We start from the raw sequence: 22,198 nt of genomic DNA, 5'->3' as shown, positions 1-22,198 counted from the left end.
AATCCAAACAAATTAAGCCAAGTAGTGACAAACTCGATTGTATTATTCTTGTGCATATAAACATTTTAATATATAAAACAAAGTGGCCTGGTCGAGTGCAAACAAACAGGTATTAAGGGTTAATAAAAGAAAAACCCAGGCTCTGTCCGATACCAGTCAAATCTCCACCTCTGATCATCACTTCAGTGCAAATGCAACATTCACGGTGTTTAATGGTGACTTTAAATAATTCAGGTAGTTTATCTGTGATTCAGTGTTTCTTCTACAAATGCTGCTACGTGCCGTTCTAGAACCTTTAAACACCCAACGTGACACATTCAGTTCAATTTAAACATAATTATATCATCTAATTTTCAAAAAGTGGCAAGAAAAAATAAATAAATTTGGTATTAAAACAGCCGCAGTAGACACACTAATGCGATAGCTGGCAAACAAACCCCAAAAGTCTCCAAACACTTTGACTTCAGAACAGCAAACTCGAGTTTAAGAATAGAAGTGGGGCGCTGAGCGGAGCTCTGCAGCTACGGACAAATGTTACAAACTGGTGCTCGGTTTCCACCCTGCACAGACCTGTTGGCCGAAAAAAAGGGAATAAAGCTAAAAGAAACTAAAACGAAATAAAAATGAACATTCATTCTTCAGACATTTGATGTTTCGATTTGGACAGCGTCTGGGAGACAGTCCAGACTGAGGCAGCAGAGGCAGGTGGTTGGATGTGCGTTCCATGTGTGCCGCTCTGAGATCTTAGCAGCTATGAGCCAGTCCTGTCTGAGTCGCACAGCTCCCCTTTGTGTCCGCTGCCGGTTCTGAGTTTAAAGGCGGCTCGGGGGCCTGTGGGGCGGAACACGGCGCTCGGCGTGGTGTGTCTGGAGGGGAGCATGGCAAAGATAGGGCGCGACGAGGCCAGGTCTCTGCCGGGAGCGCCTCGGGTCGAGTTGCACAACCGTGGCTGCTGGTCCGACAGCCGGCGGATCGATTCGCCCCCTTTGTACATCTCTGCCAGGAGGTGGTGGGAGTCTGTACAGCTGATCCCCTCCGGAGGATGTGTCACGTCCAGAATCTGACTGCTCACTGCAGACGCACACAGACAGACAGCGCTGTGAGCAGTGGAGCCAATAAATAAAACAACTGTCATGGGTGAGCAGAGGGGGGGAAACAAACAAAAAAACGACAACAACATCAGACCTGCACCATCGGGAGGCTTCAAATAAAATGCTGCTGTCAGCTTTAAATCTTTGAGTTGGAAGGACAAACAGATCTATGCGTCTGGTTATAATTTACTGGATTTTTTTTTACATTTTCTTTAAAAAGAAAAGGTCCATCTCTCAGTCTTCATTCCTCTGTAAAAGAAGCTGCGTATGAGCCCCAGTCCTTGTTGATTGCCCCTAGTGGGATTGTTGACTAAGGCGCCTGAATAATGAAGGGGAAAAAAAAATCTCAGCACCTGCAAAAAATACAGCGTGATATTTGAAATAATCAGCACATTTGTGTCAGTGTTAATACTGCCAGGACTGCAGGTTCCACTGCCAGGTGTGATTTCTGCCCCGTCTGGAAATTATTTCTGCTTACATTCACAAACAGACGCTTTCTCCACAGATACGGAGCACAGCAAGCAGATTTTGACAGAATAAAAAAGGTGATGTTACTCCACTTAATCTGGCAAAGAGACTACACAGCAGCTGGATTTATCTGGTGATGAATCTCAGCACGAGTTTCTGATAAACACCTAAAGGCTGACATTCCAGCCAGCGTGCGTGTTTTTACAAACTGCTGGCCTGAATTTGAAAAGAAAAAAACCCAAAACACTACATAATATTCTGGACTAGGATTTGGAGCTTCTTCTGTGTTGAAGAGGTCAAATCTCGGTCAGAACCTGCCGCTAACTCGAGGTTCACTAAGCTTAAGCCTCCCTCTGGTCTTCCTATTACCTGCTTCACCTACACTGAGATCTGAAGAGACTGATTTTCTGCCGGCCTTCCTCCCATGACTGCCACGCCAAACCCCCAGAGGAACCTGAGGAGACAGAAGATGCCAGTAAGGTAGGTGTGCTTGTGGGCGGCAGGACAAGGAAAAAGAAGTCAAAAGTGGAAAACCAGTACTACCTGATGTTTGGCCATCATGTGTGCAGTGTGGATAAACGGAGGTCTGATGGAGGGTTTGTACTGCAAAGGCTGGCCCAGTAAAGAGTAGTGCGCTTCACCTGGTAATCAGAGTCAAAACAACCTTTTCAAATATCAGTTTGCAGTCATTTAAATCGCTTTAGAACCTAACTGCAGCTACATAGACAGTAGCTAACTAAAGTACTCGACAATCAATGATTAAAATATAAACTCCAAGTATAGCTGCCAGTTTAAACAAATGATATATGACATTTATTGAATCCTGTGTGCTAGAACCTGTTTAAAAACACGCACGCTTTAACATTGTTCATGGCAAGCAGGAAGTTGGGAAGTTAGCTACTGCTTAAACTACTTTGCAGCATGCTTTTCAAGCAATTTAGTGCAATTTGTCCCTTAATGTTAAATCTTAGGTTAGACATCTTTTACAAGCACAGCTGAAGTTACTGTTGTATTTAAAGTTGCTGCACAGACCCTCAAGTGTTCTCCAATGCACTGACTCCTTCATTTAGCATCAGGAAATGATGCCCCTCAGCAGGATTAGTTTAAAACACATGATCATGCTCTTCACTCCAATCTTAAAACCTCAGGAATATCAGTACATAAGCAAAGGCTTGTGAATATGGAAGGTGGTTTCATTCATCCAGATAAGAGATGCTTCAACTGTACATTTTTTTATGTTGAATGCATTCGTGCGCCATTGAACTGCACAGTCACTGAGTTTTGAGGATGCCATGTTTGTAAGCATGTACTGCAATACTACTGCGCGTCTCTGACCTTGTCCACTGTGGCAGAAGGCTGTAGGGAGCTGCGGGTGGTGGGCCATGACAGGGATGGGTGAGATGCCTGTTGGGAGGCCCTTGACGCTGGGCGGCTGGCCTGGCGAGGGAGTGAGTGCCGGAGACGAGGGCAGGCTGCTCTACATACAACACACCGATGATGCAGAGAGGGGAAACCGGGAGGAAACACAAACACTTTCATTCAAAAAAAAGAAAAAGAAAAAAGCAACTGTGGCCATTTCTTCCTTTCACAAAGTCATTCTGTGGTTCAAGTCATTGCTTTAATGTTCCATTCTATCCACATTAGTCCCACTAATGTACCATTACACCCTAATGCCGAGGACTATTTTCTCCTCATTTTCAGGTTTCGGCAGCACTCACTTCATTTGCAGAGCCTATTTACTACGACATTTAACCTGCCTGGAACAGCAGGCAAGCTGAGTCTGGCTCAAGGCGACAATTCTCACGCAACTGTCAGACGCGTACAAACAAACTAAATTGGCTTTCAAATTGCTTTCTTGTGACCGTCTTAACTTTCTGACACGTAAAGTATGGTCCTATGTAGAAAACATCAGCTGAACAAATTTACAACTGAATTCAAAATTATTTGGAAGTTGCTCCCGTCAAATGAAAACCTCTGGGTCGCCGAGCTAATTAAATGGTTTCAAAGGAGAAACTACGGTCTGAAAGGCACCGCTGTTCTTCTGTGATTGCCTGATGGATGCGCCTGGGCAGCGTTTGTACCTGGGTGTTGTCCGGAAGCGGAGGGAGCTCGGCGGGCCTGCGGTTGCGTTGGTGCTCGGGGCCCAAGTGTTTGTGGCTGAGTGGTTTCCTCTGGCAGGGGGAGGGGGCCCGGGGCTGCTGGCAGGGGGCTGCTGTCATTTGCAGCATCACCATGCCGCTGCTGGGGGCCGGGGGTAACAACCCTGCAAGCAGACAGAAATGGAAAGGTTGAAGCAGTGTTTGTGTCGGCAAGAGGCAAATCAGGTCAGCAGAAAAAAATCAAAAAAAAAATCCACTTATTTAATTCGTCACATCAGCTCATCATTTATGCACCAAAGTAAATGTGTTTTTGCCCCAAAGCTGCGTTTCAGCACTTTTGTTCAGCTACACACCTCATCAGGGAAAACACTGCTCCTACACCGTTAGCCTCTCAGCAATTACGTCTTAGAGCCTCGACTATAAGGGCACATTGGAATTGGCAATCAGAGAGTCCATTCCCTATTCCTGCTAAATCCTCTGCAATGATCCAGGAAATCCAATTATGTAATTATTTTGTGGCACATGAACATGACTTTTAAAACAAAACAAAAAAAATTAATAAGATAAATCAGTGCCCCGAACATACATTATACCTCCATCTAATTAACTTCTGTTTACATGAAGCTCATATGAGGCGCAAATCATACACAAACTTTGCACAGCTGATGCTGGTGTCCATTTAGGAAATAAAACCTCGTAACACTAGCAAGGACGATGGGTATTTGGACTTAATTTGTAGATTATTTCTGGCCCCGGCCTAGCCAATTAAAAGTGTTTACTGGTCACGCTGTAGGTAAGGCCGTCGTGAGACCTTCATCCGACCTCATTACTGGAAGAGCTAGAAATGATGGCTCCCCCTCCACTGTGCTCCCATAATAATCAGACATGAATAATAAAGGTCATTAGTAAGGAGACTGCCCCACCTGGGCCTCTGGACAGCAATTCATGTCCAAAGAGACGGAAAAGAGAAATGAAAAAATGCGTTATTGTAGCTTTGTAAGGCACGAGTCCATTTTATCTTTATTTACCTTTTAATGTGCTACGGTAAACTGGGAGACAAATTCCCAGGGTTTTTAGAAGTAGAATGGGAGGCAGAGCCTTCAGCTTTCATGTCGCTCTTCTGTGGAACCAGTTTGGATTCAGGAGACAGAAACCCTCTCTGCTTATAGATCAGGCTTAAATGATTCATTTTTTCCAAAAGCATATAGTTAGGTTTGGAACAGGTGACCCTGAATCCTCCCTTAGGTACGGCGCAATGAATCTAGGCTGCTGGGGGCGTGACAACCAGGGTTCACAGCAACTTTAAGTGACATTGGGCCACATAGGTGGATTTTGAGCAAAGCTTTCTTCAAATGCAACTACCACCAAGAGAGCCATATCACTGGTGGTAAATACATTAGAGGGTTACCGAGGCAACCGGAGTCTGGAATGTCCGCTAGCAACCAACTATCAAAGCGGTGCATGATCAGCGAATCGCTTCCTGTGTAAACACCCCTGAACCTTGAAGATAACCGTAGTTGATTAGCAGAGTTGCAGCTAAAGCACTCGACAAACACATTAGCTTTCATCCTCACTTCATTTCAAAGGCATAAAAGGTGGAACATTTAGTAAATACTCCAATCTTCTTCTGTACTGAATCGCACAATGAAACCAACAGTCCCGCTTCAAGACTGTCAAAAAATACATTGGGAAATACATTTTTACAACGTGAACAACGTACCTCTGTAGAAAAATATGGCAAATAAAAAAAAAACAAAAAAAATCAATCAATATTTATGTTGGGTTTATTAAAAAATAGACCCTTGTGAGCGCTGGTATAAAATCGGATAAATATCGACCACATTTTCTTACGAGACGGGCTACGCCGTCTACCATCATCAGTTTATACAGACACATCTGTGTGTTTGATTGAACGGGAAATACTTTGAAAGTTAAATGACAGAAGTTCTATAGGTTTGAGAAGTGGGTTATGAAGCAAAATATTAAAGAGTAATATTACCAAAGCCTGAATATGAAAAAAATAAAGAGTTATCATTACGAGTAGGACCAACTGGGAAATAAGATGCTAGAGACCCTCTATAACCACTGGAGCACCGCAACGGCAATACCAACAACTTCTTCTGATGAGTCATGACATCATTCATTTCTTACTTTATTGTTTTCTTTTTTTTGTCTCAATGCAGTCGTTGATGTCACCTTAACATTTGCAGTGGTCGACCTAATCACTGTTTAATCTCCATCCAGCTCTGGAGGAAGAGGGACGTGAGGAAATCACTTTTACTTATTCAAACTCCAGGGACCTCCCATCACAGGGCCTCGCGCTTTTTCATTTCAAAAATCCAGAGTGTAAATCTAATCATGCATCTGCCGCACATACAAAGGTAAAGTAAACTCAGGGAAGATTATTTCATTATGAAGCGCAGGCTGTGGCTACAGAGGAATCCGGTCTGCGGTTATTGACACTGAAAGATGAGCAAAATAAAGAATGTCAGAGCGCTGGCAGCGATGGGGAATCTCCAGGGCAGCTAATGTCAGAAAAAAGCGAATATTCTCGCTTTACTGCGTGATGCTACTGTAGATCACCGTGTGTTTCTATCTGGACCTGTGAACAGGCTGCATGCCAGCCTCAGAGAGGAGGGTACCTGCGTACTGCTGGCCCGGGTGCTGCTGGGAGACGCAGGGGGACGAGGTCTGAGGAAACTGGAGCTGCTCCATCATCGGTGTGGGCAGGAAACTCACTGTTGAACTGAGGATGAAAACACACACGGGGATGTTCAAAATCATACATTTCTGGAGAGTAAAACTATTTTAAAATGTGAGCGGATTTTGGCGAGTGAGTGAAATATGAAATGTTTATGATCCAATGACCACACTTAAAATAATTCAAGCTCCAAGTATGAGTGAATAAACCAGAAGGTGACACGGGATAAAGTCTGTTAGCGTTTTAGTTTATCAAATCATCAATGAATGGTTACTGGAAGTCCACTACGCTGCGGACGCCCAGGAGTTGAGTTTAGAGAAAGTTTAAAAACCACCTCTAAGCCTACACAGACGTACACCTTGAGGAGATCTGAGGTGGGAGTATTTATTAAAGAAAAAAAAAAACAACCAGAAACTGGAAAGTAGGCGCTCTGCTCTGTAAGCAACCTGCCTGCAGGGACTCGTCTCCAGCTGGTGAAAAAGCGGGCTGCAGGTGGACGGTCGGTCCTCGTGGGAGCAGACTGAGCCGTTCCAACACTGCCACATAAATCATTCCCGCACTGACTGCCCTACTAAAGCAGCCTCATTTTACAGCTGGGACGATGAGAAAGTGACCTCTCCTCACACGCGTGCATCTCTGCATTGTTCTTTTGCTGGTGACGACTGCGTACATGGCCGCGCTTGTCTCTGCTGTTTGTTACGTATACGGAGTCCCAGTGGTGCTCCTCTCGCCAGTATCCAGATTGATTGGGCCCACGGAGGTAGAAACTAATTACATGTTTTGCTTTCTGTGAGCTAGTTCTATCAATCAGCTATAATGAGAGGCTCCACACTACTCCGCAGCAGCCGAGTAATGACAGGAAAATGGCAAAACCTCTTGGAGGCGGCGTCAGAGTCGACATTCATCAGCTGCACGCAGACCCAGTTCGCCAAAAGGATGGTGGTAATAACTTCTTTTTTTTCTTTCCCTCCACAGTGAACAAAAATGACCTTGGCTCAGAGGCGCTTTGGGGATTCACTCATCAACCCCGTTTGGTCTAGAAATAAGAGGCACCTTCAAGCACCTGGCAAATCGTTTGTTTTCTGGGACAAAGAACATCTACAGTCGGGCTAATTTCTTCCATCTAAATCTGATTAACAACTTCGATTTAAAACGCGTCATTAGGACGGGATGAACATAAATCAGAGGCACTTTGTTATCAGTGTAAACATTCAGCTAATAATTACAACTTCACCTTGATACTAATTATTTATCAATGTAAACTTTGTGGCTTTGAAGCAGTTACACACACCCCTACATGTGAAGAGTATCGGTGTTCATACAAATACTTGGAAAGTTTATTTCCAGTGCAGTTAAACACGTCATTTCAAATCAGCACTGTGACGTTTGTCCACCTGAGAGCAGCAGTGAGCTGATGTTCTGTTAGTACGAGAGTGAATGAATAGTGTTATTGTAAAGCGCTTTGGGTGCCTTGAAAAGCGCTATATAAATCCAATCCATTAATACTCCCTTTACCCCAAAATCCAACAATACGTGACCGCAGGATTTTATTTATTTATTTCATATGAGGGATCGCGTCGCATCCCAGCATCGGATGCCCGACGGGTAAGCTGTTCAAAATGAGAATGTGACTAACAGCTGCTCTCCTGCTGAGCTGTATCTGATTTGAGAAACGCCTAGCACGCGAGCTTAAAAAGGAAACCAAGATGGTGACTTCCAAAATCTCCTTTAATATAAAAAGCTAAATTTATTTTCCGAGAAACTGAAACAGATGATCGCCCATGATTTGGATAAAAGAATTTCAACCTCAGCCTTTTCCCAAGGAGGGGTGGGAGGACAAATCCCACGCTGCGTGTTTTGGCAAAACTGTGTCTGTACATATTCATTAAAAAGAAAAGATTGGGAAAATTTGTCATAGGAAAAAAGCCCCCGACTAATTAGTGTCCAGGGACTCAATACCAGCATCAAATATCCTTTTTTTGAAAAACCAGTAGTGCACGAGCTAAAGTAGAAATCATTATGTATTCTTTTTAGATCCATAATGAACAGACAAGCAAATGAAAAGGTTTAATACGGGTCCTGTATGGACACAAAAGACTATTTTAGTCGACCTCTGAGCTGCTGCTACCTGATCACATCCTTTCACCATCGGAGAAATTCTGGGTCGACACTGACACATACGTTTAAGATGATAACTATTATTATCAATATTATGGCCGCATTCTTAGTTTTACACAATGAGGGGGAAAAAGAAAGTTCATTGTGTTTGAAACAATAGTGTGCAGGATGTCACAGATGTAGATCCGTACCTCATGGTGGTGTGCTGGTTAGGAGGCAGCAGGCTGTAGCAGGGCTGCATGCCAGCGACAGCCATTGCCCCCTGTCCCGGCTGGCAGGACACAAACACTGGCTGCTGGTACGTCTGCTGTGGAACAGAAACCTGCTACAGGGGGAAAAAGAAAGAAAAATAGTCTCAACATGTTCACTGTTCTTTCTTTAGCAGACATTTTAAAACTCAGAGCCATGTTTTTGCATTTCCTAATGTCAAATAAAGACCAACAAAAGGCCTCGAGCGAGACACGTTTCATTCATAACAGTGCTCTTATTAATCTAGCTGGGGGAGCTCACGGAGGCGTCCCATCATCAAAGTACCTGATAAGACTGCATTGGAGGGTACTGGACCATCATGCCTTGCATCTGGTTGCCCATATTGCTTTGCTGGTTGCCAGTGAGAGCGAGGTTGGGTGTTGGCTGCACGCCCACTACTGTCTGGTAGCTGGACGCTGGGTTTGGCATCACGGCTTGGTGCACTGAGGCAAAATGAGAAAAGGCACAATGCTGTGACCGAATGAAAAGAGACCCCTGATGGATACGCTGCGATAACAAACCGCCAAAAGTGCAATTAAGGAGTCGTGATTTCGGTGTAGCGCGGCAGGAGAGGACACTCAGGGAAAAAAGCCGAGGCTATCACGATTTCACAAGACAACTGTTCAACACTTTATTGATTTTCAAAGGGTATTTGCTTCTTAAAACAATCCCAACAATGAGCACAGAACCTCCATCAAGCTGAGAACAATAGAAGAGTGTTTGGGGAGTTGAGCTGTTAAAGCTAAAGCAGGTCTGGAATAAATGAGAAAGTCAATATATCTGATTTAGCCTGCAGTGGCCTAAACCTGCAACTTGAGTAGACGAGACACTCGTCTGATGAAGGTAAATTACAAAAACACTGTCACTTTAATGAGATTTCTCCTTCCTACGATACCTTTTTGTTTTTAAAATTTAGAGAGGGCCAAATACAAGGACACACAAGAGATGACACAAAGTCACGCAGGCAGGTCCGACGATTCTCCAAACGCCCTAAAATGGCGATGCCTGCACCTAACCCGAGGCTGTGTGTGTGTGGGGGTGGAGGAGACTCGGACACTTAAATGTCAAGGTGACAAAAAGACAAATACCGTCCCTTGTGACACTCATGCAAAGTAATCTGAGTGACTAAGGAGAGGATGTCCTTTTGTGAAGGTGTCTTTACAGTCTGCCGCCCTGGGAGAAAAGTACGACGAGACAATGAGAGCGCTCGGCGAGGAGCGGAGCAGGAGGACTATTTTTATCCTCCCTCGCCTCCCACCTTCACTTACAAACCAAGCATGAAATGACCGTAATATCAAAAGCACCCGATTTTTATTCCATTCCAGCAGGGAGCGACGAGGGGACGGTTCTGACTTCTTTCCTTCCATCAGACGCAGATAATGACCGACTGTCCTGATTGTTGTGCAGGCGTGGCTGACCATCCTGACGGTCTTGTTCGGCTTTCAGGATTAAAGTCATGAGGGAGGAGAAGTTTCTACTCTGTAGAGTTCTTCCTCAAAGAAGAATCTGGATTCCCAGATTTCGTTTTAAAAGCTGTCCTCTGCTAAGGTGCTCGCACAGTCTAGCGACGACAAGGTGAGAGGGCTGGAAAAGAGACCGGTTCACTGTGAGATTCATAGAGGCCTCTCAGACAGCGTCCCGGCCCCGCATCCCGTCTCTCAGGCTCCAGATTCTTCTTTCTTTGTCACAAATCATACGGAACTGAGGAGAAGGACCTCTAGAAACCTCAAAATATACTCCTACTCCTTCCATGAAAAACACACAGGTGATCAGTTATATTAACCTTAAGATGAATTGAAAGTACTGAGGTTTTAACCTCTGAGAGTCACTGATGTTCTCGAGCCGTCTGTCATTAAACTTTCATGTTTCCATTTCCATAAACTAACAAGCAGGCTGGCAGCAAGACTTTTCCGCCATTATACTGCGAGCCTTAGACTGCACCATCATCACTGCAAGAAAAACCCTGACTGGTAAATGTGTCACCTGAAATTGCTTGTACTCCAAGAGAACTGTAGACCAGTGAAAGCTGCCTGCTTGATTTGAACACAGTAGATTGTTCCACTCTGCGTGTGGCTTGGTCACAGGGGATCCCCTGTTCAGACAGTTTGCTTATGTTACATCAGGGGAAAAGGAAAAAGGCTCACATATAAAAAGGTGTAAGGACTTGAAATGATGCTTGAAATTCTCCCTTTAAAGGAGCTTCTGACAATATGTTCCTGTTAACTGATTGCAGCTATCGATAAGAGGGACACTTGGACACTCACGCAGCTATTAATGCAAGTAACATGAGATGCATGCTACAAAAAGTCTTAATTTCTTTACATCGACCTTTAAAGGAGTGAATGACTAACTGCTTTTTCACCCATTTTCAGTGCATTCCTGATACATGGTTTGGGGCTACATTTCAGCCAGAGGCTTTTTATAAGACGTCCATTTTATTAAAATGTATGGAACTATGAAAGTACAGTCAGATTTTGACTGCACATGCAATATCAATTGAAGGCACAGAAAATGCATCACTAACAGTCATGGATTGGCCTCCCCAGACCTCAGCTTTACTAAAACTGCGTGGGATCCTCTCGACCGTGAACAGAATGAAGCCGGGACTACTTTCATAAGAAGAAAGCTTCCTTAAGAGAGCTCAGACTGTGTTGACAAGTACTGACAAACAAGGTTGTTAGAATTGCACAAACTGTTTTTGTCATATATTGTCCATTTATGTTTCCATAAATTGCTACATCTATATCCGATTTTCCCAGTAAAACACAAAGAAATGAAAGCTGGCTCAAGACTTTTGCACAGTACTGTATATCAGTACTCAAGGGGGGAAAAGGCCAATGAAATTAGTCAATATTTATTTGTTCAGATTTGCACTGGTTAAATGTTTGAATGGAGAAATGTTGAACACATTTGTTTTAAAAATAGAGCTCTATTATATTTTATGTAATTTGGTTTGGCATCAGTTGTCAGACTGTCAGCAAGTTGTTGGTCTGGTTTCTCTCATCAGTTCATCCCTATTCTAAACACACACGGCGGCTCTGTGCTGTGCAGGAAAGCTTATTTATTTGCAACTGAAACCTGTTGAGCTTCAGATCTAAAGCATTTTTTATTACTGTCTCTTTGATTGAATATATAACTATATTCAATCAAAGTGAGATTCTCTCTCTAGGCCTGACATTTAGTTTGTAGTAGGAGCAAGAGCAGCTAATCCTCAAAGGAGCAGCAGAAACCAAAGAAAGGTTGATGTACGACTCAAATCATAGCTGTATTCTTTCAAGAAAATATGTACCATCTTTAGAGGACATTAGCTTTATCAATTGTCTATCTAGTAGTGATGTTCAATTTATATAACAATGCCTTCTAATAATTTCCTAACAGCAGTGAAGAAAAAAAAAGGAACACTTCAGTCCTTTCACATATATTACACGATGCTTTCTCAGAAAGAAGCTAAAGCCCTGTGGTAGTGGTGACTGTCTGATGCAATTGAGTGGAAACACTGACAGGTTCCTCTGTGGCCACTGGCTGGGCCGTCGGAGAATTTCCATTGATAACTTATTTATTGTGTGTGCAACCCACGCTGCAGCGTCTTCACCTTTAGATGCTCTTCTATGTGTGCATCTCTAATTAATGCAAAAAACCAAGGAGCAACGAGGCGCTGGAGTCATTTTTTTTTTTTGTTTCCCAGAGAAATAATTGCTGTCCTTTGCCTTTGTAGGTCAGCTCCATTTGTTCGCTGTCTATTCCCCGCATCCCCAGCAGGGAAGCCACATTTGCAGCTTACAGATGACAGAATAGTGCCGCAGCCACTTATGGAGACGTGTGTGCCTGATCGTACAAGTCACAACTCTGGGGCAACATTACATCCAGTTAAGTAACAGAGAGAGTGTGTGTGTGTGTGTGTGGTGAGGAAAAAGACCAAGCAGGAGCTAACAATCTCAATTCCTGTGGCAAAATGAAAAAAAAAGGGAAAAAACGAAAGACAACAGAAACTGAATAATCTAGTGATGACTCCCGGGGAGACATCTGAACTCGTAAAAACAAACAAACAGAGGGAAGGAAGGGAGGAATATTTGTCCTTCACAGAGCCGTCTGACATAAAAATGCTCTCTAAGAGCTCAAAGTGAGAAGTTAACAAAGTCTATTGAGCATGACTCATGACAAAACAGCTAGGCTGAGCTTTGCTCCTAACAACACGGAGCCTCAAATTCAAGGAAAACTGTGGATCTTATTCATTAAAACACCCTTTGATTTCCTTCAGATCCACTGTGCGACGCTTTCAAAGCTGTGCTAATTTGTACTGTCGGTTCAGCACAGAAGAGTAGAGGTAAAAGTAGAGGGAACTGCTGGCGTTTGGTATCCCAGTGTGCAACTTTAATCTGAATTTATTATCAATCAAAGAAGACAATTTATAACGGAGCCACGTGTGGCTGTGAGCACATCAGTGCGTGTCAAAGATAATAAGGACAGAAAAATGTTTTTCGCCGCTAAAAAGAAACAGGAAAAAAAAACAAAGTGAAAAAAATCAAGTCATATTTTTCAAAGTAACAAAATTAAAGGTATTGAAGTGGATGATTAGTTCACTGTGTTAAGAAATTGCTCAAAACCCTTTAAACTCAATGTAATCTTGTGACAGCGATTACATAACAGCATAATAGTGTGTGAAAGAGAGTCCAAAAATTACCCTCCTTTAAAAAGACATCCAGTGGGCTGGATCGTCTTCGGCTGGGCTGATTCTAGACCCCGGGCCTTATATTTGACACCTAACATGTGAAACTGGGTTTAATAAATTTATTGCTTTTATATTCGTCGGTTAGTCACCACCCTCACCCGTTTAATCTGCTACTACATTAGTTGCCAAAAACACCACAGTCACAAAGTCAGCAGTAGCAGCGGCTCTTTAAAATGACCGTGTAGGTACCTTGTTGCTGGGGCAGGTTTTGGCTCTGTGGGCAGTTATAGGGCAGCGTGCTGACAGGCGGCCGGTAGTGCTGCTGCTGCTGCGTGCTGGAACAGTGTGGGTGGTGGGTTGAAGAGCAGTAACACGAGGACATCTGCGAGAGACGCAAAACACAAATTCAACAAGCGCGTGACGCATCAGCGGTCCCATTTGAATTGACTTCACAGCGGGAGGAGGAATGAAGGATTAGTCATAAAGCTGGTTTTCACTGCAGGAGTGACTCATGATGACAAATTAGCACATTCTGAGACGCCTCTGGACAAGACGGCGGGATTTTAGCTGTGCAGCTGTTAGCTGAAGTCCGTACCTGTTGGACAGGCTGCTGGATGTAGGTGTGCTGCTGCAGGAGTGGCTGGTTCAGGGCGGGTCCGGGAAAAGCAGCATGACCCAGGGCGGAGCTGGGATATGTGTGATTTTGGGCCGGGGTTGGGAGTGGGATGGGCTGACCCTGCAGCACCCCCGGGTGTCCTCCTGATGGCCCTGCCACTATGTAGCTAGCAACCTGCTGTGGAGGAGCGCCCTGCAGCACCACAGCAGAGGGGTGGTGGTGGTGGTACACAGAGGGATAGTGGCGACCGTCAGGAGCTGAAGGGCCACTGTCATTGGCTGGCTGCTGCGCCAGAGTCATGTGGCTAAACTGGGCGTTGAGAGAGTCAGGCTGCAGAGATAATTATGGGGAACACTTTTAATAAGGCACAGATTAAAATCAACAATAGACAGCAGTAGATTCTCAGAGCCAGGTCACACAATTTAACACATTTATTCTGCTTATAATCTAGATCAATATACAGCTCAACCAGCGCGTTTCTAATCCAAGTGTTAAATCAAAGACATCTCATATCGACTTTCACTTTAACTAAATGCAGACAGCTCATATAACTGACCCAACTCCTCATGAGTATCAGCAGCCCAGGTCATCTCTGACATGTTGTTGGAAAAATAGTGTTTTTAGGCATGGATTATGCAGCACTAACATCTGGTGATGAATTAAATATTAATGGAACTTTCCACAGGCGTAATTAGTCACAGAGGCATGTCTTTCACTAAAACCAGGTCAAAAATGAGGTTAAGCGAATGCATGATCTATATATGTGTGTAAATGGCTCTGGCTGGATTTAGATACACCTTTCCACAACATAAGTTAGCAGAATAGTTATTCGGAGGCGTGTTGAGATCTGCTTTTCTAAAGTAATGCATAGAAAGGACAAGACGTGAACTATGAGGATGCAAAACTCCATCTGCTAATTTCATTATTTCTATGAAATAAGATAATTCACAGACTACCAAAATATAAATACATTTGAATCAATATTACTGATACAAAAGGCACATCAATACAGTATGGAGACCTGGGTCTAAGGAGAGCTCAGAGGACTTCTTTAGCACAACCCAAAACGAGTGGATTCTTTTTTCTTTTTGGACATTTGTGTCAGATTTTAATGAACTAATCCAACTGCTCAGAGAAGAAGCCTATAAATAAGCTCTTAATGAGCCAGGTCTGACAGGAGATGGAGCGGGGGAAGAATAATAACATGGAAGAAGGAAGTTCGGTACCACAGTGTATTGTTGGTTAGGACAGACGGGCAGGAACTGAGAAGGAGGAAGAGGAGGAGGAGGAAGAGGATAAGAAGAGACCATTGGGTTGTGGACAGGCTCAGAGGGCAGCTGGAGAGGAGGACAGATCGGCTGAGGAGGGAAGGGAAGAAATGGACAGAAGGACAGGAGACAAGATTGGACGGAGGATGTTAGTAAACTGGTGGGGCTCACTAGCGTTCCTTCACATATTTGTAATATATTTTATAGGTTGGATTTACTGAAAGCTAACACTAGCTCAGTCTCACACAAAGCCAATATTAGCTCAGGCTCAAATAGTGCTACACTCCACTGAATGCTAAAGTTATCGCAAACGTGGGTAAAGTAGCTAACACATAGTTGATGTGCTAACATGCAATTAGCCAGACTTTTTATAAGAACTATACTATGTAGCTGGACATGCTAATAAATATTCTGTTTAGTTTGTTAAAGTTTCGTTTTGTTAGTTTAGGACATGGTTTAGTGAAGCCCCATCTCTACACTCTGAGTTAGCGAGGTTAGGAAGCAGTTAGGAAAAACGTGGAAACTGGTTTAAATGATAGAAAAATCCCTGAAAAACAAAATACCGCCCACTGACCTGGGAGTGAAGGTGATTGGTTGGCTGTTGCTGCACTGTGGCGGGAACTGGCTGCTGTGGGGGTTTCCCCTGCTGTTGGATCCTGCCAGCAGCTGGGGCGATGCTGGCTGGGTTATAAACTACAGCGCTGCCATCAGGATGGATGAAAGGCTTGCCTGTCAAATTTAATTCATAAGAGACCGAAAACCACTGTGATGCGAGCGTTTCTCACACTCAAATAATTCAGCTTCATGCAAAGAGGATAAAAAACAAAAAAAAAAACAACTTGAATGATGACAGTGAAGGACACACCCCGACGGGTCCATGAGGGGAGAGTCAACAGGAAATAACGACCTTGGCAGCGTTTGAAGATCAGTTCGGAGACCAAAAAGTACACAACTGTGCGTTGGGCCCGTGATGCATATTTACAGATTTCTCCCATCTGTTCGCTGCATTTTGATCAGCACGCTTTGGTCTGACTACTAATTTGACAGACAAACCGAGTGCAAGCCCGTGCCAACCTGTAATTCTGTTCCAAAGTTATGAATTTTCATTTGGAAAGCAGCAAATTACAAGATGGGGGATCGTATTTTTGGATCGTTTAATTTGCAGTAGACTGTGGCTGGATCACCACACTTATGAAGACACAGGAATCCTTTTTAAAAAGTCATTTCTGATTTTATCCAATAAGAATACAGAGGCTTGGCATCACCCACCTGTGTGTGGGTTGACCAGAACGCTGCCAGGTGGTATCCCTGAGGCTTCCAGCGGTAACAGGTAATAGTTTGCTGCGTCTGTAGCTGGCAGCGGCTGTGACAGGAGGCTCTTGGTCATCTCAGGGTGTCCGGCGCCTCTGGCGTCAGCAGCGGGATGGATTAAAGGTGCGCTGGGAACGTTGGAGCGGGAAGAGGTTGAGACTGGGAGAGGCAGCTGGGGGCGGGACAGCGAGCTGGACGAGGAACCGACGCTGCTGCACGATTCTGAACCTGAGGAGAAGCGGGACAGAGGGGTGATTATCCTCTGCCTCTAGATTTTCCCACAGCGACTCAAACTTGTCGCTTTTGTGCTTTCGTTATTCATGTGGGAGGAGAAGAGCCTATGGTGATAATGAAACACGGGAGGATATTCGCAGTCATGCCTCTTGCCATTAATGCAACCTCTCCTGTGGTAGCATTGCGTTGCAGTCTCTTGAGGCAACTGTTGATTGAGAAACTGGTAACTCTGCACCGTCTGTGATGGATCTCTCTCTGTATAATTAACGAATGTTGTGCAGAATGGTGAGCGCGCGAAGGGGGTTTAGGGAGGAGGGACTGACACTCCAATCTGGTGTTTAGGATTTTAGCTGGCCGAGTTTAATATTGTTCCCATTAGAAAACTTGTTAGAGGACTTTCACGGAAGGAGGAGAGCAAGAATAGCCTGTAGTTAAGATTAAATTTACATTTAAAGAGCTTGAAACAAAATAACAATATCACAGGCTTCGAAAGAAGCGGTATTTTTATGTGCTTTAAACACACACACGGTGGGACCTAATCCATTTTAAAGTAACAACAATAACACTACACAGATATGCACCATTAACGCAAAATTACCAAACCATCATTGCTGATGCTCACATTTATTTGTATTTGTCATGCAAATCGATTGTTATTGCAAAGCTCGATTGTGCAAACGCGGGTAAACATTTCCAGCCTTGCGACGTGTGGATTATACCTGAAATACCTTGAACATCTAGTACAGTTGAGCGTTGTTGTCCAATCAGATCATTTTTTAAACCTCACTGAAATGTGTGACACTTGCCAAAATGCCAGCTTAATTACCAGACGATGGCTCTTATTAGCCATCCTTTGCTGCAGTTTCACGGCCCGATGTTGTTTCATATAGTTTCGCTCCAACGCGGCCATAAAAACCTGAAGACGGCCTCCCTGCACCGAATCCCCCGCAGAGCATACGCAGTAGCAGGTGACGTTACCGTTTGTACCCGTGTCTGCCATCATGAGGCAAACTGAACTGATCCCGTCGGGCTCGAGGCCGTTAAATATTGAACAACTCTGACTTGAGCACCAACTGAGTCTGAACACATGTTGTCAGAGCTATGAAAATGGGAAAAATGGCATGTGTGGCAGAATACTAGCTACTGCATTAGCATAATGAGCGATGACAGCACCTTACATTTCTTTCAGTGTCATTATATCTTTGTGTTTGTGTAGCATATTACCACCAAATACACCTGTCACAGTGGCTCAAGTCTGCGCTGTTGCAACAACATTTCAGGCCATGGTGCAGAGTTAATGCGGCTGTAAAGATCAAGCATATTCTGTAACCTAATGTAGAACAACAGATCATCCTTCACAAGCTGTTCACATGGTTTCTACGTAAACGTCTAACCCGCAAACATAAATATAGATTTTTAGCAGAGTAGAAAAAGCAAATGACCTCACATTTGTTTCCGTGGATGTTTTCCACCACTGGATTCAGAAAACACATCATAAATAATAAGTTGTGTTCGTGATTGCTAGTAAGAAACGGATAATTCTGTCATAACTCAGTCAGAAAAGCTGAAAAAAACCCCAAAAAATTTTTTTAGCTTCAACAATACTAAAGCTCCTTTTTTCAAGTGATCTGTGGCAGTGAAAGCTTATTTGAGAGTGAAAGACAAGGCAGCACAGGCGAAAATGTCTCCTCGACTGTGAAAAATCACACGATTTAAGGAAAACTGGGGGGAAAAGAAGCAAGAACAAAATGGAGAGCAGAGGTCGCCCAAGGACTGCTGCTTGTTACTGAGATAAAGAAGACAAGCCTGTAATGCAGAACATCTCATCGCAGCCAATCGGGTTACAAATGGATCGTACTGTGGAGTAAGCACTTGCGGTTGAGGAGCAGCCTGAACTTCATCTCGGTGACACGGCACTGACACTTCCCTGTGCTTACACTTATACATTATGCAGTAACTCCTCACTGTTCGCTTTTCCACTGCTGCTGCACCACATTTAAAGAACCTCCTCCATCACCAGGTTGATGTGCGGTAATTAGTTTTGACAGCTGTCCGGCTGCGCTCGCCCCGCAGACTTTTATCGACCGCGGCGGGACGACAAACATTCCTTCTGATGAGAGCTCAGGTTCCCCCCCCCCACCCAAAAAAAGCGAGCATTTTGCTTGAAGCTCTTCTGCTACTTTCTTATTTCTGTTTCTCATTTACCATCTAATTAGTGAATCCTTCCTCCTCATGCTGTGACAGAGTTTCCTCTCCTTCGTCTGCACGACTGCATGAATAAATTAGATGCTCGCTCGCTAATGAGACAAATCCCCCATTAGTTTCATTTAGAACAAAAGCCATCAATCACATAAAAATCTACATCTGATTGAATGTCCCTCCTCAAAAATCAGTTCATTAACAGTCTGTCGATAACAGAATAATGAGAGCTGCACTTCATTCAAGCGTTTTACGTTCAGACTGCACCGTCGTTCCATTTCAAACCAAGTGAGGACGGTCTGCACCAATATGTCGGCTGATATCAGCTGTTACGACTCGTACTGTATATTTATAGCTAATTCTGCACTAACAGGTTAAGAATAGCTGAAACTATTTTTTTAATGATGATTTCTTAATATCAGTGGTGGTAACTGCCCAAATTGTTAAGAAATAATTAATGGTGTGAACACCATACTGTGAACACACCACTGTTAGGAAATATCTGTGTCCACGGTGTCTATCAGTACTGGACATCATCTGAACACAGTGCTGCTCGGCTGCCTCTTGCCTGTTTTCGAGAGCCTCCCGGTGCTCTTGCTGCTGGCTGTGCTATCCCCTCTGACGAGGACGGGGGAAATGCCGCTGAAGCTGCTGGCCTTGGTGATGGCGGGCCGCGGGGCAAGTCGGTTGGAGCTGTCCGAGCTGTCGGTGCTGCTCCAAGGCCGGGGCTCGCCGTGTCGCGGCAGCGCTTCTGTCTCCGAGCTGCTCTGCCGGCTGGCGCCAGACTGGCCGGCCCGTAACCTGAAAGGCAAGAAAGCATACATTTTCAAAATATGTTATCATCATTTATTTCTTCGTCTGTGATTAGGACGCTTGTACTTAAAGGGCTTTTTTTTTTCACCCTTACATACTGGAAATTGCCCCAAAATGGTTTATGAGCCGTCAAAAATGATTCCTAATCATTCTTCTTGTTGACTGATTGAGGATCAACTATTGTTTCAGCTGGAAAAGTTTTTAAAAAAAAGTCTATTTTTGGTGTTTGACATGTTACAAGATGACTGGAGACTGTAACAACATATCGTAGCAGTCCAGCAAGCCTGTGTCTACTCCTAACAACAACCTGCACAAACTCCTAAATATACGATCACTTAAAGAAAAAAAAAAAAGAAAAGATCTGGTGTTTTCATTTTGGGGGGAAAAAAAATGTTTTTGCGGTTTAATTGGCCGTTTGTTGGTGTGAATAGGCTGTCCCACATGAGGAGGTCTGGGCAGAAAATCCAGTTAAACAGGAGCTTTCTCCAGCAGCAAAAACAAATCCTCACATCAGCAGTCCTGTTCCTGAGCGAGCCGATTAAGACAGACAGCGACTCAAAGGGTTTTCTCTGGAAGGAGCTCAAAGACGTATGTGTGCGAGGATGGGTGTGTGTGTGTGTGTGTCTGTGTGTGTGGACCCACCTGAACATTTGCCGCCTCTGTTGGGTGCTCATGCATGCGTCTTCATCCTGAGCACTGAAGGGAGGAGAGAGGCATTTCAGAGAGCAGGCGCTGACAAAAATGAGCCATCTACCATTTTAAAACGTGGCAGGGCTGCCTCTAATTGCTGCACTGACAGGAATACTATAAAAGTGATTGAACTTCTGTTAAAGTAGCGGCTTTTCTGAAGAGCTCCAGTTCCCCTTTATAGGATGAAATCAGCCCTACCTTGGCCAATTACCTGACAATTCATCATCTGCGTTAGCCAGACACGGCTTTTGGGGGAATATTTCTATTTAATGAAATGTGGCGGAACGTCAGCGATCATGTGATTAATGCCATTTCACTACTTACCTTCTATCCAGTATGAAGTGATCTCCCTGCGAGTGAAGAGGGAAATTACTGTCAATAATGTGGAAGAAAAGCCAACTCATCTCTACTGAAAGATGTTTCATATTTATGAAAATTCTCTGTAGTATTGAACAATTTGTCAATAACTGTGTTAACAAAACGTGCCATTGCACTGTGGGCTCCAAAGCATGCATGTCTACCAATAAATCTGACTTCTTCACAAAGATGGAGGGCCTTGAAAAATCGGAGCGCACCCCCCCTCCATCTATAATTTCAAAAATCCTGCCGTGGTAATTGTTAGCAAGAAATCTAGTGAATTTGCACATGAATGGAAATGACACAAAGATTTGTGCAACATGGCCCCCACCACACACACACACACCCCCACCCTCAACCCCTCCCCGCCCCACTCCGCCTACACAAACAGCTCTCACATCATGTGCAAATATCCTTTCTCTGGCTCGCTGGTACTCCTCCTCCCTCTCCTCCATCGATTTGCTCCTCTTGTCAGCTTTCAAACGCATTCGAATCTGGCAAGGACACACACACACACACACACACGCACTTCTTTAACAGCTATGTCAGGGACGCCAGATTGTCCCACTCTTACCAACATGTCAGAAATGAAAGTGACAGCTTGGTGGAGGAAAGAAAAAGAAAAGAAAAAAAGAAAAAACACCTACCGTGCTGTCTTCACGATCAAAGCTGGAGTTGTCTCGTTTGAGAATGTAGCGTTTCTGAAAATCGTCCGCCCTGTCATCCTTGATGTGCTCGGAGAATTTCTGATCGGGTCTGTCGGTGGGGGGAATTCGCAAGAGTTTTAGTGGCAGCTTAATTTCGGGCGGATGCTGACAGCAACATATGTTAGCAGCGCGGCAAATCAACTTATCTCTCGACTGATTGAAACAGCTTATGGCTGCAGAAATTCGCCACCAATTAACCTGCAGAAATATCACATGTTGTAGAAGAGCGATCCCGCTAACGTTTAGTTACCAATAGAGCAGGGCGATATGACCAAAAACATTTATCGTGATATACACTTGAAAATTTGCGATAACGATATAACTGACGATATAATTGACACCAGAGAAAATACTTTACAACTCCACAACTTTATTAGTGCAAAAAAAAAAACAAAAAAACATCAATGTATTTTCACTTAAACAAGCAGCTGTTTTTTATGTGTTATGTAAAACATTAACAGTGCAAATTTCTTGCTGACAGTTTAACCAAAAGGCATTTCCAGTGGAAACTGGCCGACAGATCCTCAGCATAACCATGTATAATATCCACAAAACTTAAAGAGGTTATATACACACAACACGGTAATATTATGTTGAAGCACAGTACG

The 22,198-nt window shown here is 43.9% G+C and overlaps 1 protein-coding gene across 8 annotated transcripts in view; it reads right to left on the bottom strand.

The window, feature by feature from the left end:
* Window positions 1-42: 42 nt before the first annotated feature.
* r3hdm1 (R3H domain containing 1) overlaps window positions 43-22,198 on the bottom strand; it is a 51,196-nt gene continuing 29,040 nt past the window's right edge. For 4 of the 8 annotated variants that reach the window (XM_013912605.1, XM_013912603.1, XM_013912607.1 and 1 more), the window contains 18 exons: window positions 21,531-21,639; window positions 21,282-21,377; window positions 20,851-20,876; window positions 20,479-20,532; window positions 19,592-19,824; window positions 16,549-16,818; window positions 15,854-16,008; window positions 15,238-15,369; window positions 13,991-14,341; window positions 13,645-13,777; window positions 9,012-9,169; window positions 8,669-8,802; window positions 6,301-6,404; window positions 3,641-3,822; window positions 2,895-3,036; window positions 2,103-2,200; window positions 1,929-2,013; window positions 43-1,071 (listed from right to left, as the gene is read on the bottom strand). In XM_013912605.1, the coding sequence (XP_013768059.1) occupies window positions 752-1,071; window positions 1,929-2,013; window positions 2,103-2,200; window positions 2,895-3,036; window positions 3,641-3,822; window positions 6,301-6,404; window positions 8,669-8,802; window positions 9,012-9,169; window positions 13,645-13,777; window positions 13,991-14,341; window positions 15,238-15,369; window positions 15,854-16,008; window positions 16,549-16,818; window positions 19,592-19,824; window positions 20,479-20,532; window positions 20,851-20,876; window positions 21,282-21,377; window positions 21,531-21,639 (2,782 nt within the window). In that variant the 3' untranslated portion in view covers window positions 43-751. Of the gene's footprint in view, window positions 1,072-1,928; window positions 2,014-2,102; window positions 2,201-2,894; window positions 3,037-3,640; window positions 3,823-6,300; window positions 6,405-8,668; window positions 8,803-9,011; window positions 9,170-13,644; window positions 13,778-13,990; window positions 14,342-15,237; window positions 15,370-15,853; window positions 16,009-16,548; window positions 16,819-19,591; window positions 19,825-20,478; window positions 20,533-20,850; window positions 20,877-21,281; window positions 21,378-21,530; window positions 21,640-22,198 lie in introns of those variants that run through there. The other 4 variants (XM_013912606.1, XM_013912609.1, XM_013912608.1 and 1 more) reach the window with 4 other exon arrangements.

The sequence above is a fragment of the Pundamilia nyererei genome, unplaced genomic scaffold, assembly GCF_000239375.1.
Source record: "Pundamilia nyererei isolate P.nyererei 1_Seehausen unplaced genomic scaffold, PunNye1.0 scaffold00094, whole genome shotgun sequence".
Classification (NCBI taxonomy): Eukaryota; Metazoa; Chordata; class Actinopteri; order Cichliformes; family Cichlidae; genus Pundamilia; species Pundamilia nyererei.
Note: the sequence above shows the minus strand (reverse complement) of the source record. Positions and strands in the feature narration are given on the sequence as shown.